This window comes from Chlorella variabilis, assembly GCF_000147415.1.
Source record: "Chlorella variabilis unplaced genomic scaffold CHLNCscaffold_11, whole genome shotgun sequence".
Taxonomy (NCBI): Eukaryota; Viridiplantae; Chlorophyta; class Trebouxiophyceae; order Chlorellales; family Chlorellaceae; genus Chlorella; species Chlorella variabilis.
This window is the reverse complement of record NW_005435077.1, coordinates 614,380-628,543: the sequence shown is the minus strand read 5'-3', so window position 1 is coordinate 628,543 and position 14,164 is coordinate 614,380. Positions and strand designations below refer to the sequence as shown.

The window sequence follows — 14,164 nt, the reverse complement described above, 5'->3', positions numbered from 1 at the left end:
ACAGGAGCCAATAAAGTCCCCGGGGGGGGGGGGGGCTGGGGGAGGGGGGGGTTCCTCGGCTCGGCTGTGCCGACAGTTGGCTCCACGGCGCGCTCGGCTCTCGTCCCTCCGCCAGCCTCCCTGCTCTGGACCGCCGGGAATCACCGCCGCCGCTGCCGTCGCCCCTGCCTCCCTGCCTGGACCGCTCGGCCTCACCGCCGCCGCCGCCGCCGCCGCCCCTGCCTGCCTGCCTGGCGCCTGGTTGCAGGGCGTACCTGATTGCCAGCAAGTGCCTGGGCGCCAAGGCCCCCATGACGGCCTCCCTCAGCAAGGCGCTCAAGGCCTTCCAGCAGCGCCAGGCCCGCTACCTGCCCACCGGTGAGAGCGCAGCAGCATGTATGGTGGTGGCGGCGTGTGCATGTGTGGTGTGGCAGTGGCGGCGAGGTGGTGGGGGTGGTGATGGCAATTATGTGGAGATGGGGTGGGGTGGGGCACGAGCCAGCCTTCCTGCAGCGCCCCCTGTCGAGCCGCGGGTGGCCTCCTCGACCCGACGCCGCGTGCCCCGCCGCTGCAGGCGCCGTACACGCCGTGCGCAAGGCGCCGTCGTCGCTTGCCTCCGCCAAGGTGCCCGCAGCCCAGTCCAAGCGCGGGCTGGGCCACTCCCGTGGCAGCAGCAAGTCTGTTTCCAGCAGCAAGTCGGCCAGCAGCCTGGCCAGCAAGTCAATGAACAGCCTGGCTGCGGCGGCGGCCAACGGCAAGGCCACGCTGCCGCTGGACAAGGCCAGCAAGGGGCTGACGGGCGCGCGGCCGGCGTCCGCCAGCCGCCTGGCCACCCAGCTTCAGCAGCACTAGCTGCTTCGGCTGGGGCACCCAGCTTGCGTTCTCTTGTCCATCGCCCTCGGCCTCGGTCATTTCTGCTCTCTTCTCATCCAGTCACCTATGGACTCCCTCATTCTCAGGCTAGCAGCATTCAGACCAGTTCATGCCAGTGACCACACTAGTAGATGTAACATTTTACGACGCCCGCGCAGGTGCAGGCGGTCGGCGCTGCCGCCAGCCGGCCGCCAGGTCAGAGTTCCAGTTCTGTCTTGGCCGCCCGCCGCATGGCAGTCCCTGTGAGTGTGTCGGGCAAAGTGCTGCAGCAATGGGCAAGAAGTGGATTCCCCTGGAGGCAAACCCAGAGGTGCTGAACGAGTTTGCGCAGAAACTGGGAGTGTCTTTGAACGGATACGAATTCTGTGACATTTATGGACTCGATGAGGTATGCAAAGCTTCGACGACTGTCGGCATGCGACTGATCGCCGACAGCAAACTACACCTGCATCGCTGAAACTGCGGTTTGGAGTGCGCGGCCAGGCTGCTGAGTGGGAAGCATGGCTCCCGCCTCCGCCCGCCTGCTCCCCGTCTGCCGCCTGCCCACCCGCCCGCCTCCCGCCCGCTCTTCCTGTGCCAGGAGCTGCTGGCGATGGTTCCTCGGCCGGTGATCGCCGTGCTCCTGCTCTTCCCCATGCAAGTGACATGCACAGCATAGGCTGTGCTCGTGTCTGTGCCTGCTGGGTGGGGGTTTGGGGGCTGCGAGCAGACAAATGTGGCACACTGCTCCCAGACTGAGCACTGCCTCACCCACTGTCCGCAGCACCGATGCCACAGAGGCCGCTCGCAAGCAGGAGAAAGGTGCGCTTGCTGCTCGCCGCGAGCTGCCGACCGGGCGCGTCCACTGGGCCGCGGTCCGCACACACTCGCCAACCGCCACACTCCTTTCTTCCCGCATTCCTTGCAGAGGAGATAGATGCCAAGGGCCAGGAGGTCAGCCCCTCCCTGTACTACATGAAGCAGACCATCGGAAACGCCTGCGGCACGATCGCGCTGCTGCACGCGGTGGCCAACAACCGGCAGGCGCTGGGACTGGGTGGGTGGGCGCCAGCCGCCGCCTGACCGCGCCTCTGCATGCTGGCTAGCTAGCAAGCGGCCACCTGCTCTGCCCACTGGCATCAGTGCCTCCTTCTCCTTCCGCCGCCCTTGCGCTCGCCACCGCCCGCCGCGCCCCCGCCTCCTGCAGCCGAGGGCTCCTTCCTGCAGCAGTTTCTGGAGGTGACCGCTGGCATGGGGCCAGCGGAGCGGGGGGGCTACCTGGAGAGCCCTCCCGAGGGGGCGCCAGACATAGACTCCATTCACGAGGCGCGCCGCCACCGGCAGCGGCCCCGCAGCTTGCCGTCTGGTCGTATGTCGTATGGCATGCGCCGTGCCCCGTACCTTCCGTACCTTCATCTGCCAACAAATATCGCCAGCTCGTGCCCGCCAGCTAGACCGTGCCCCTCTTGCACCCATTCGTGCATGTACATGCCCTGCAGGCGGCAGCGCAGCAGGGCGACACGGCAGCCCCCTCTGCCGATGAGGAGGTCAACCTGCACTTTGCCGCGTTTGTGTGCCGCGAAGGTGCCATCTATGAGCTGGAATGCAGGTGGGGGTGTTGGGCGCTGGTGGTGGGGCCGTGGGGCGCTGCGGAGGCCAGGGGAACGGCACTGGCGGGCATGGGCAAACTGGGGCGTGCGGGAGCCTGGGCTGCAGCCTGCAAGAGCTGGTTTGCAGCGCTGCCCCTGCAGCGCTGTTGCTGCCTGCTGCCCCTCGGCTCCACCTCCTCCCTCCTCCCCCCTACCCCTGCGCCCGTGTGTGCCGCCCGCAGGAAGGCCAGCCCCATCAACCACGGGCCGTGCGCGGGCGAGGAGCTGCTGGAGGCGGCAGCCAGGGTGGTGCGGGAGAAGTTTGTGGAGCGCGCTGACAGCATTCAGTTCTCGCTGATCGCGCTGGCCGCAGCCCAGGGCGGCAGCTAGCCGGCCGGGCTGCCCGCGGCGGGGAGCGCCCGCCGACTCTCTGATGTAACGATGCTTCCAGCTGCCAGAAGCAGGCCAGCGCGGGCTTGCTATAAGGAATCCGCCGGAGTACGGGCTGTTACTTCGGACAGAATCAAGAATGGAGGCACATTATCAGGGCCGGTGAGCAAGCACGGCAAAACAGCGTAGTGGGCTGTGGTGTCGTTGCCGAGGGCAACACCGCCGACGGCTTGAGCCTGGCTGATCGCAGCAGATGGATCTACTTCTTGGGGCAGCAGGTGCAGTCGTCGCCACACCCGCAGTTATCGCCGCATTCGCACCTGCGTGCAGAAGCAAGATAAGCAGGTCAACAACAAGCTCAACAACCAAGCTCAACAACCAAGCTCAACAACCAACCACGGCCCAGCAGCCGCCAGGGCTCGGCAGATGGCGGCGAGCCAACGGCGCTTGGAGCGGCATGCATGGAAAGTCAGGCTAGATTGCTGTGGCCGCCTGCCACGGGATTCCCCTGGCAGTGCGGCATTTCATGCAAGGGAAGAGCTGTGCCAACTCACTTGTCGGCACACTTGGGGCAGGTCGCGGTGGCGGCCTTCTTGCAGCAGCTGCAGTCCGGTCCGCACTCGCAGCCGCCGGCCGGGCACTGGCAGGCGTCCTTGCACACGGGGCAGGTCATGGCTGGGTTGAACTGGCCTGCAATGGGGGAGCAGCATGCCAGTAGGGTTTTTGCAACAAGTCCCACCCCCGGCCACAAGACCGGCAGGGCATGCAAGGATGGCAAAGGATGTCAGCCGGCGCCGGCGCCTCAATCCACGACGCTTTGCTGCCCGTGTGTTGGAAACAGAAGCTAGTAGAGGGCGCTTTGACGCTGCCGCGCGATGGGGGAGGCAGTGAAGGAAGGAGGCTGCGCGTTTGCCACAACCCCAACCGCCCTGGGCTTTGACATGCATCGGCGGCCAATCGGAGCCGCAGGCAGCGCACAGTCTGAACAGAGTCGTCGGCCGCCCCCCCGCCCCGCACAGCGCGGGGCTTGCAGACCTTCCCACCTGAATCAGAAGGGCCTCCTGGGGATGTCAACACGTCCAAATGCGAAATGCGGGTGTCGGGAGCCGCGTTTGGGGCTGCTCCCGCTGGCCGCACGCGGGTGGAAGGTCAGGGCACCATGAAATGCTGCAGCACAGGAGGAGGCCGGTTACACCTCACAGACCGTTGATGTGCATGTCCTAGAAGAGGTGGTGCATTGTGGAGGCCACCCGGCTGCTACTCAGCACCACTTTTAGTTGCAGGCCGGCGTTGGGGCTAAGGGAGTGCCAGGTGAATCGCCGGCATCTTCCAAGGCGTAATTCAAGCGCCCGGGAGGGTTTTCGCGCCTCCCATCAAAGTTCTTGAGTGATCAACTTGGTGGCAAGGCAACCTACCCCCCTCGTCCTCTGCCGGGCCGTGCAGAATGGCGACCAAGAGCAGCAGCAGCGACGATGAGCCGGTGTTGCAGCACCGGCGGTCAGACCTTGCTGCTGCCGCCGCCGCCGCCACCGCCGAGCACCCTCCAGAGGCGCCGCCAGAGCAGGAGCAGCCAGGGGTGCGCCTGAGCCGCCACGGCTCCGGCAGGGGTCTGACGCAAGCTTCGCGCGAGAACACTGCAGACCCAGAGGCGGAGGGCGGCAGCGGCGGCAGCCGACCGCTGCAGCGCCGCGCAAGCGGCCGCCAGTCCAAAACGCAGGCGCCCAAAAGAGGGGGCCGGCGGCGGCTGCAGGAGGAGGAGGAGGAGGAGGAGGAGGAGGCTGACATGCACCCCGAACCGCCGCAGCCCACCACCACAGACATCCCCTTCACTCGCGAGGAGCTGGTCGGGTGGGTTGCCCTGTCGCGCTTTCCCTCCACTCCCTCCCGTCCATGCCTGCTGCCTGCCTGGCACGTGCCGCTCCCTGCAGGGCCGCCCAGCTGTGCCGCCGCAGCCATCCCTGTGCCGCTTGCCCAGAAAGGCAGCCGCCATTTCGTGCCTTCATGTGTCCAAACGTGTCGCCGCCGTGGGCTGCAGGTGTGAGCTCAAGGTGTGGTGGTGGTCTTCCGACGACAACACAGAGGGCAGCTTCTATCATGTAAGGCCCCGCCTCACCACGGCTGCGCACGCCTGCACCGGGCTGCAGCCGCGCGCCGCAGAGCCCGCCAGCAGCATGCGCCGCTCTGCCTCCACGCGCTCGCTTGCCTGGCACACCCAGGGATGAACGGTGGCCGCGATTGTCGAGCCGCCCTGCCTGGCGCCCACCGGCCTGCTGCAGGGTCGCGTGCTCGAATACCTGCCCGCATCCGACCAGCACAGGCTTGAGTACCCAGACGAAATCGTGAGTGTTCAGCCTGCATGCATGGCTGCCTCCTGCCAGGCCCTGCGCGCGCGCCTCGTGCTGCCTGCTGCGACGCGCCAGGCTCCTGGCTGCCCCGGGCCACACACCGCCAATGTCCACACACGCCGCCAACCCCACCGCCGCAACACACAGACGCCGGCGCGCCTTCCGTGCCGCAGGCTGAGCACACCCTGGCAACCGAGACGTGTGTGCTGTGGAATGTGGATGAGGTGGCCGACCCGTTCGCCCCTGGGGCGGTGCTGACGGGGCCTGGGGCGCGCTGGCAGGGCCAGGCAGCGGGGGAGCAGCAGCAGGGCGAGGCGGGGCAGGGGCGGGGGCGCAAGGGCAGGGGGCGCGCGCGCGGGCAGGGCGCCAGCGGCGGTGAGGAGGCGCCGGCGCAGCGGCGGCGGGGAGGCCGCGGGGGCCGCCCGCGGGTGGCGCGGCAGGCAGCGGAGGGGGCTGGCGAGCCGGGGCCTGCAGCTTCCGGGGAGCTCTCAGGGGAGCTGTTTGCCACGCTGGGCCAGATCACAGCGGGAACAGCAGCCATGGAAGCTGAGATGGCGGCAGCCGGGGCGGCGGAGCCAGGCTCCGCCGCCGCCGCCGCCGAGCAGCAGGCGGCACCTGCAGCGCTGCCCGTGCCGGGAGGCCCCACGCCAGGCAGCAGCGACAGCAAGCAGCAGATGGCGGCCCGGGTCAAGGTGCGCAGCTGGGCGCAGGCTGCGGCCTTCCCAGCAGGCGCCCCTGCCGGCTCAGGCAGCGTGGACCAGCAGCAGCAGGAGCAGGCGCAGCAGCGGCAGCCGCACCAGGCAGCCACCAGCAGGCTGGCGCCCGCGCAGCCGGCAGCGGCGGGCGAGGCGGCGCCGGCTGGCGCCTCCCCTCCGCCCTCGGCCGCTGCTTCCGCAGAGTTTGGGGCTGGCGCGGCTGCCGTGGTTGCTGGGGCTGCTGCTGCCTCCGCAGCCGCCCCACCAGCAGCAGCAGCAGCTGCAGTGCCAGGGCCTGGGCAGCCTGCCGCCCCTGCTGCTGCGCCAGAGGAGGCTGCAGCCCCGGCAGCTACTGCCGCGCCGGAGGCTGGAGCGGCGGCCCCGAGCGCAGCGGCGCCGCCTGCAGCCACGGAAGCCGCGGCAGCTCCAGCCCAGGCTGAGGCCGAGGGAGAAGCAATGGAGGGCGTGGAGGAGCCTGCGGCGCAGCGCAGGGCAGGGCGCCACGGCCGCAAGCGCGCGCGCGGGCGCGCGCAGGCGGCGCAGGCGGCGCAGGCGGCGCAGGCGGCGCAGCAGGGAGACCAGGAGGCGACGGAGGCAGCAGGCGCAGGTGAGATCTGCTGTGTTCATGCTGAGTACAGTGTCAGCACGAACCAGGCTGCTTGGTGTGCCTTGTTGTCACGAGTCAAGGCCAGTGTGCCTACGCAGCTGCCCGCGCTTGTGTTGGTGCCTTGCAGCGCCAGCGGAGCCAGCGGCGGATGCGGGCCTCAAGCGGCGGCGCCTGACACGCACCGCAGAGCCTGCAGCAGGCCCCGCCCCGGGCCGCCGCGGCGGCGCCAAGCCCGCCACCGCCGCCGCTGGTGTAGCGGCGGAGCAAGCGCGCTCGCCCCCGCCGGCGGCGGCGGGCCCTGCCTCGCAGGCGGCAGAGCCCACTCCCGAAGGTTCAGCGGCAGGGCTGGCCTCCCCAGGCAGCGCCAGCAAGCAGCGCCTGCCGCGGGGGCCGGCATCGGAGGTGCCCGAGCAGCAGCACTCAGACCCGGTTGTGCATGGTAAGGGCGCACAGATGGGCTGGGCTGGAGTGGTGGCTCTGTGTGGGGGTGGGTGCCCAGCTGCGTCCCGGCGCAGTGACAGGGCAGCTGCTCCATCGCTCGCCCCGCCCCGCCCGCTGCCGCAGACCTGCTGGTGAAGCGGGCCGCGCTGCGAGAAGCGCAGGAGGAGTACGATCGGCACATGCAGCACGCGCTACAGGTGTGGGAGCGGTTCAGGACGGGCTGGTGTGGTGTGGTGTGGTGTGTGGTGTGTGCTGCCTCCCTGCGTGCCTCCGCTCCTAGCCAACACAGCGGGCTGGCAGGCAGGCAATACAGAGCATACTCAGGCAGGCAGGCTGTGCACTGTCCTCCTCCTGTGTGACCTGTCACTCGCCCCGGCGGCGCCCCGGTGCTGCAGGCAGCAGACAAGGTGACGGGCCTGATGCGGCAGCTGCAGAAGACGGACATCACGATGGACCAACTCCGGGCGGCGGCTCCAGGTGCGCTGCCCGCCTGGCTGGCCACCTGGTGGGGTCGCCCTGCTGCCGGGCTGGCTGGCTGGCTGGCTGCTGGTTGCCCAGTGGCTGGCCGGTGGCTGGCACGCTGCTGCCGGCATTGCTGATTGGCGGGCGAGTGTGCCGAGTGCTGCGCCGCGGCCCTGTGGTGACCTGCCGTGCAGCCGACGGCGGCCTGCCTCTGCCCAAGATGGCGGGCCTGCACGCCAAGTGGGCAGAGGGCAGGCGCCACGCCTTCCAGGCAAAGCACAACGAGATGGTGGGGGCAGGGTCACAGCTGCTGCATCACTGGAAGGTGCTGGCAGGCAAGGCCACGGGCACTGCCGCACCCGCCGGCGCGGCAGGCGCAGGCGCAGGTGCAGGCGCAGGCAAGAAGCAGCGCCAGCAGGCAACGCCAGGGTCGCAGCAGCAGCAGCAGCGGCAGGGGCAGGGGGCGGGCAGGGTGCCTGCGGCTGTCTCAGTGATTGATGAGCTGCTGCTTAGCAGCCAGCCGCAGGCCCAGCAGCCGCAGGGCGCGCCAGCGGCGGCGGCGGCGGCGGGGGGGAGGAAAGCGGGGCCTCTGGAGCCGCCCGCCGCCAGCGCAGGCGCCCAGCAGCAGCAGCAGCAGCAGCAGGGGGAGGCCAAGGAGGCGGCCGCCGAGGGCGAGCCGTTTCTGGCCTTTGAGAGCACAGGTGCGCAGGCCGGCAGGGAAGGCTGCGGCAGGAGCGTGTGCTGGGCGCCCCTGCGTTGTATTGGCGGCAGGGGCGTCCACGCAGCCTTCACCTGCCCGCGCAGCCAGCCGCCCACCCCGGCTTCTCCGGCCCTCCCTGCGCCCGCGCGCGTTCACCGACCGGCCGCATGCGGCGCCCGCGTCGCCCTCGCCCCTGCAGGCGACTGGCGGCGCGACGCCGCCATCCAGGTGCTCATGATGGCACTGCATCCCATGCTGAGCCCGCTGGCCATGGCGGTGGAGCTGGAGCAGCAGCTGTGGGAGGACTACCGCAATGCAGGTGGGGGGCTGGGCCCTGCTGGGCCCGGCTGGGCTGGGCTGGCCCGGTGTGGTTGCGTGGGCTAGGGCCTTGCGCCGGGCGCGCCTGGGCAGGAGCTGTGCCTGCCTGGTGTAGGGGCAGCGGCGCGCAGCCTTCTGCCGCTTCGCCTGCTGAGCCCTTCGGCTGATTTCCTTCCTTTGGGCGGGACCGTTGGATGTGTTACTGCCGAGCCTGCCTGCGCGCCTGGCTGCAGACAACACCGCCTCACTCAAGTACCTGCGTGCCGTGCGCAGCGCATTTGCACACCTGTCACCCGAGGTGCGGCGGCAGGCCTTGCCGCAGCAGCAGCTCCGATGCAGCGACACACAGCCGTGGCAGCTGTCGAAGCTGCGTCGGGTGCCCTTTCCACCGCGCAGCCATGCACTGCGCTCCATCCCCTCCTGTCGTTCACGTGCTCGCCAGCGCCCATCCCCCACCTGCGTGCTTGCCTGCCTGCCTGCCTGCCTGCCTGCCTGCCTGCCTGCCTGCCTGCCTGCAGAATGATGAGCACCGCCCCCTGCTGGCCTACATGCTGCTGATGGGGGTGGAGCGGCCGCAGGATGTGGCGCGGTTCACCCCGGAAGACATCAGGGCGGCAGGCAAGCAGGCCGGAGCCGCGGCGCATCGAGCATGCAGCAGAGAGCATGAGCTGGCCCGCGGTCATGCCTGCCTGCACCACGTGCTGCACAACAGCATGCACCCCTTGCGCCGACCGCGCCTCGTGCCCCCTGCAACACCCCGGCCTGCTGCGTGGCGCTGCTGCTGCAGAGGCCAAGGCGTTGCGGGCCATGCAGCGTCCCTCCAAGGGCCTGCTGCAGCAGGCGCTGGATGCGCTGCCGGAGCAGGCCGCTCCCCCGCCTGCCGCTCCCGTGCCCACCCCTCTGGAGGCCGCCAGGGCGGCGGCTGCCAGGATCTCAGCCAGCCACGGCATGCAGGCAGCGGGCGGCGGCGCGCCCCCTCCTCCTCCTCCTCCTCCTCCCGCTGACGCCCAGGGCGCAGCACTGCTGGCGCCGCCGCCGGCCCCGGTGGCGATGGATGTGGATGCATGACGGGCGTGCGCAGCGCTTGGTTGTGCCGCTTCCTTGGTTGTGTGAGTTGCATTGTCTCTGTCTGACTTGTTAAGCTCGCAGTGATGTAAAGTACACACAGGTTCAAGTTGAGCTCAACGAGGGCATGGCTGGCTGTTACCGGGAAGGTGCTGACAACGCAGAGGGGCCTCTCTGCCCGAGGGAACACTGTGGAGCTCTTCTCCCCTGTTTGAATTTGCCTCTTCGCTCTGGCAACACTCCCCAACCTTGATCTACGGCCAGGCAAGTACAGAAACGAAGTATGGTTACCAGGCAAGTCCTCTTGCGTTGCTGGTTCCCAGCTAGGTCATTCTGCAGCTGCAGCAGCAGCAGGGCGGCAGCAGCAGCAGGGCAGCAGCCAGCTGCTGCTGCCGCTGGCGCTGCTGCCGCTGTTGGCCAACTGACGTGCTTGCTGTCTGCCGAGGCTGCCTGCAGGCGCACCACCGGCACCGGGGCTTTAGGCAGCATAGTGAGGGGCCTCAAGATGATCCTGACGGCGCCCGTCGTGCTGGTGCAGCGCATCGCATCTGGCATCATGTGAGCAAGCCTGCAAACCATTATTGGGCTGTAGTGCGGCCGTTGAGGCTCTGCTGCCAGCAGGAAAACGGGAGCAGCGTCAGCGTCGCCATTTACCTCCTTTAGTGTGTCTGGTGTGCAGGACGATGTGCCGGGCATGAGGCAGCACGCGGCGGCGGCCAGGAGCGACCTGAACCCAACCTCAGACATGGCTTTATGTTTGATTGGACGTGATCCGACATTTCTTGCAGCCGTGTAACAGATGCAAGACACGTGGTGGGGCGGGTGGCGGCATGTGCACTGCCTCTGCGGTGGCGGCACCAGCCTTCTCTAGATCTGCTGCATTGTCTTCAGTGCTGCACAGCTGCAAGAGCAGGCAGCGTGTCTAGTCAAAGTCTAGTGCAGCCGGAGCCCGGCTGCGGCCAGTCAAGTCAGTTACAAAGGAGAGAGAAAGGCCCCAGAACCGCAGTCAGCTTATGTAGTCGCATGAAGGTAGTGCTGTAGTGCGGCCAGCCAAGCAGGGCTGGTGATGAGCCAATCGGCGATCAAGGCATGAGCAGCAGAAACAATCACGCTGTTCTGAAAGGAATGAAGTAGTGAAAGTGCATGACCCAGTTGCTGCCCGCTGCGGGGCACATGTGCAGAACAGTGCTCTGCCTGCTGCAACAGCCACCTGTTGGATGCCATGCCTTGGCAGCAGCAATCTCAGCTGCGCACTCAGTTGGGGCCTGAGCATTCAATTGCTGTATCGGGTGTAAATCAGTCAGTCAGTCAGTCAAAATCGTGCAACGCAGCCTCCACGCCACAAATGGCCAAAGGATGTGGGGCAGCAGGAAAATAAGCACACAGAGAGGGAGGGATTGGCAGCAGACAAGTGGGCAACGCAGGGTGCGGCCACTTGTACATGGGCGACAAAGGAGGGGCGGTAGAGGCGAGGCAAGGCTGCAAGCTGGCACCTCCCAACCGCGTGCAGGGGCGCAGGCGTGCAAACCTGACTCGCCTAAACATCTGCCGGCACCGCCTGGTACCTATTGCGCACTTTTCTCAGTTCTGCCTGGGCGTCCTTCAGCTTACCCAGTGCACCTTCCAGAGTTATGTCGTCGGCCCTAGGCGCCATGGCGGCCAAGGACATCTTGAAGTTTGCCATGGCCGGCTGCTCTTGGCCCTCACCAGGCAAGACGGTGATGTCCACCGGAGTCTCGGCTTTCTTCGCCGTGACGGTCGCCGCTGCATCCATGACGTCCGCCAGGGCATCGAGCGTGGCGTGCATTCCTGCCTGCAAACAAAGAGTGTGACGACAGCTGGGGTCAGCTCCGCGCAGCTCCGCCCAGTCCAGCCTGTCGCTGCAGTACTCTCCCCCGCCACCCGTACTCACCACTTCCACGTCCAGCGCGATCTTCTTGAGGATGCCCGTGCCCATGAGTGCACCGATGGCTGCAAGAAGCAACAGCACTCCACCGAAGGCCACGAGGATGGCAGCCTCAGTGCCTGAAGCCGCAGTGAGCGCGACGGCGACGGAGGCTACACTGAGGATCAGGATCGTCACCACGGCGACGGCTTTCCATGGCGCGCTGGTGCCTGCAGCCTCCTGCATGACCAAACAAATGCCCTCGACCGACCGGGGCAAGCCGATCAGGAGCTAAAATGGTAGCTACTGATGGCCAGGGACAATTCCAGTCTCTTGATTGGGCGTGCACCCCATCAGAACCGGCGTGTGCAGCAGCAATCGGCCAGCAATGAATGCCGCCTGGGGCCCCCCAGGGAAGAGCGTTGGCATCGGCGGCGGTGCAGGCGCCGGCGCCACATTTGCCGCCACCGCCACTGGCGCTGCCCAGCAAAATCCCGTCCGTCACGCCCTGCTGCTCCTTGACACGTGAAAAATAGTTAGTTTTTGCACTAGGCATGAAGGCAGGGCGCCTCCCGAGCAGCACGGTGCTTCGCCTTGTGTGGTTGGCACAGCGATAGCGCACAACACTGCGGGCCCAACGGGCTGGCGCTGTTTCAGGGGGAGGGATTGCCTCTGTGGGCTTACATCCCCCATCCCTCCTGTGCCGTGGCGCTGCATGCAGATTGGGCTTTCAGTTGACAGTGTTGATGGTCGGTTGCAAGCGAGTTGAAGGCATGATGAAGGTCGAGGGGTGGGGAAGAGATTGCGCAATTGGGCACTGCAACAGAAAGGGGCTACCGCTGGTGCGTGGCTGAACTTTATTGCAGTGTGAAAACAATGAGAAACAAAAATGCAACATTTCAGGCAGCCCTCTACTCCTCCCTTTGGGGGAGGGAACTGGCCAGCCATCACCGGTCTGTCACGTCATCAAATCTGCAGGGGTCAGGGCGGCCAGCATCGCCCGTTCAGATGCAGCGCAAGGTGGAGGGATGGCAGGGCGGACAGTTGGCCACCTGTCCCGCCCTGTCCCGCCCTGTCCGCCCCATAAGGGCCGGTGGCGGCACCCACCAGAAGTTGAGGGGGTACGCCTGGCCGCCCAGGTCCAGGGTCTTCAGGGAGAAGGCGGCAGAATCCACGTGGGCCTGCAGCCAGGTGGTGGCAGCCAGGTGGAGCCAGGGATCGATCAGCGCTGGGGTGGGGATGAGCAGCAACGGGCTGCTGGCGAGGTGCAAGCTGCGTGCAGGTGCCGCCAGGTGCGCATTGAATCACCGAGCCAGCCCCAGCACGCAGCAGGTGGCTCACGTGCACAATGAGGTTGTACTGCACCGCTGGGAGCGACGTCATGCCCAGCCCAGCCTGCGCCTGCACCACAGCGAGCAGCCAGCAGGATGCAGGGTGAGCCACGGCTAGCAGGCAACGCACATATCTCCCTCGAGCAGGGGAACAGGCAAGAGGACGGCACGGCGGCAGGGCGCGGGCACAGGAAACGAAACCGCTCGGCGCTGCCCGCAGCAGCCGGCAGCTATAGCTAGCTAGCTGCCGGCTGCTGTCCCCTGGCAAGGTGAGGCGCCCCGCAGAGCGCCCACCTCTGGCGTCAGCTTGTACGCCCGCCCTCCCGCCCCCGGCGTGAGCTTGATGCGCACCGCCACGCCGCTGCCGCCGACGCTGTGCAGGTCCAGGCCAACCACCTTGGTGCTGGTGGGCAGGGAGGCCCTCTTGAACAGGCGGGCCATGGGCGCGCCCAGGGCCGGCACCGCCTTGGCAAGCTCGTGGGCGGGGATGGCCAGCTGCTGGGCGCTGAGCCAGAAGCGGGAGGAGAGGCCGCGCACGTTCAGGTCCACGCCTTGCAGGCCAGGCACGCTCCTGCACGGCAGGCGGGGAAGGGGCGCGGGGCACATGCGCCTGTCAGCCAAAGCACACGCATGCGCAGCGGCAGCTGGGTGGACGAGCCTTCTGCCCCAGCCCCAGCCCAGAGCAGCATGCTGCCAGCCTTCTCCCAACACCTCCCCGTCCCTACACCCCAGGCCAAACCGACCCAGCTGCCCCCGCACCTGAGCGGCAGCTTGATTGTGTTCCACAGCTTGATGGAAGGCGCGGTCGACAGGTGGAGGGATATCGCCACGCGCTGCTCATCCCGCAGCAGCACCCAGGCGTCCTCCTGCTTCCCCAGCTCGAAGCGGGCGGTGGGCAGGGTGAAGCCGCCAAAGGCGACCGCGCCCGACACCCACACGCGCCCGGTGGTGGTGGTGAGGGTGGGCAGCGGCACCATGGAGCCTGCGGGGGGCAGCACAGGGGAGGTGCGGTTGGAGGGAGCAGGGCTGGGTTCTCAGGGTCGGGTGTGTAGGGTGCGCACAGTTGCCTGCACTGGCGCGGCCCGGCCAGGCGAGCCGAGCCGAGCCAAGCCAAGCCAAGCCAAGCCGTTGCCCGTGGCTGGCGGCAGCTGCGCGCCGCGCCGGGCTCACCCAGGGCGCCGATGTCGTCGGGGCGGGGCAGCGCCCAGAAGCTGGGCGCCGCGGCGTCTGGCCGCCAGCTGGGCGGCGCCACCGTGCTGTACAGCGAGAAGTAGTACTGCCTGGGCTTGACGGCCAGGTAGAAGCCGGGGCGCTCCAGGCGGATGTACTGCCGAGCGCCCTTCAGCCCCAGGAACACTGCGGGCGGCAGGGTATGGGAGGGCAGCAGGGGTGAGGAGGCAGGGCGAGGAGCAACTCAGCGCTCAGCGCTGAGTAGCCAGCCGGTGGAGCAGCTGTGCGGGGTGGCTGGTCCCATTCCTCAGCACCCGGCGCCTAGTGCTGCAGGC

General features: G+C 67.9%; 3 protein-coding genes across 3 annotated transcripts in view; all 3 read left to right on the top strand.

Annotated features, from left to right (window-relative positions):
- Positions 1-831, top strand: part of CHLNCDRAFT_134344 (expressed protein) — a gene marked incomplete at both ends in the record, with an annotated part of 3,533 nt that extends 2,702 nt beyond the window's left edge. The window contains 2 exons of the mRNA XM_005847378.1: positions 248-357; positions 554-831. Of these exons, the coding sequence (XP_005847440.1) occupies positions 248-357; positions 554-831 (388 nt within the window). The remainder of the gene's footprint in view (positions 1-247; positions 358-553) is intronic.
- A 292-nt stretch (positions 832-1,123) lies between these two features.
- Positions 1,124-2,857, top strand: CHLNCDRAFT_35608 (hypothetical protein; the record flags this gene model as incomplete). The annotated part of the gene is made up of 7 exons (XM_005847377.1): positions 1,124-1,240; positions 1,433-1,488; positions 1,616-1,653; positions 1,760-1,888; positions 2,039-2,157; positions 2,331-2,440; positions 2,663-2,857. 7 exons carry the CDS (start codon positions 1,124-1,126, stop codon positions 2,808-2,810), a joined length of 717 nt encoding a protein of 238 aa, XP_005847439.1. The 3' UTR covers positions 2,811-2,857.
- A 1,397-nt stretch (positions 2,858-4,254) lies between these two features.
- Positions 4,255-9,446, top strand: CHLNCDRAFT_134341 (hypothetical protein; the record flags this gene model as incomplete). The annotated part of the gene is made up of 12 exons (XM_005847376.1): positions 4,255-4,658; positions 4,846-4,906; positions 5,087-5,149; positions 5,329-6,457; positions 6,585-6,896; positions 7,022-7,095; positions 7,294-7,375; positions 7,555-8,061; positions 8,260-8,379; positions 8,612-8,676; positions 8,897-9,056; positions 9,166-9,446. The coding sequence occupies 12 exons, from the start codon at positions 4,255-4,257 to the stop codon at positions 9,444-9,446; spliced, it is 3,258 nt and encodes a 1,085-aa protein (XP_005847438.1).
- Between the last annotated feature and the right edge of the window lie 4,718 nt (positions 9,447-14,164).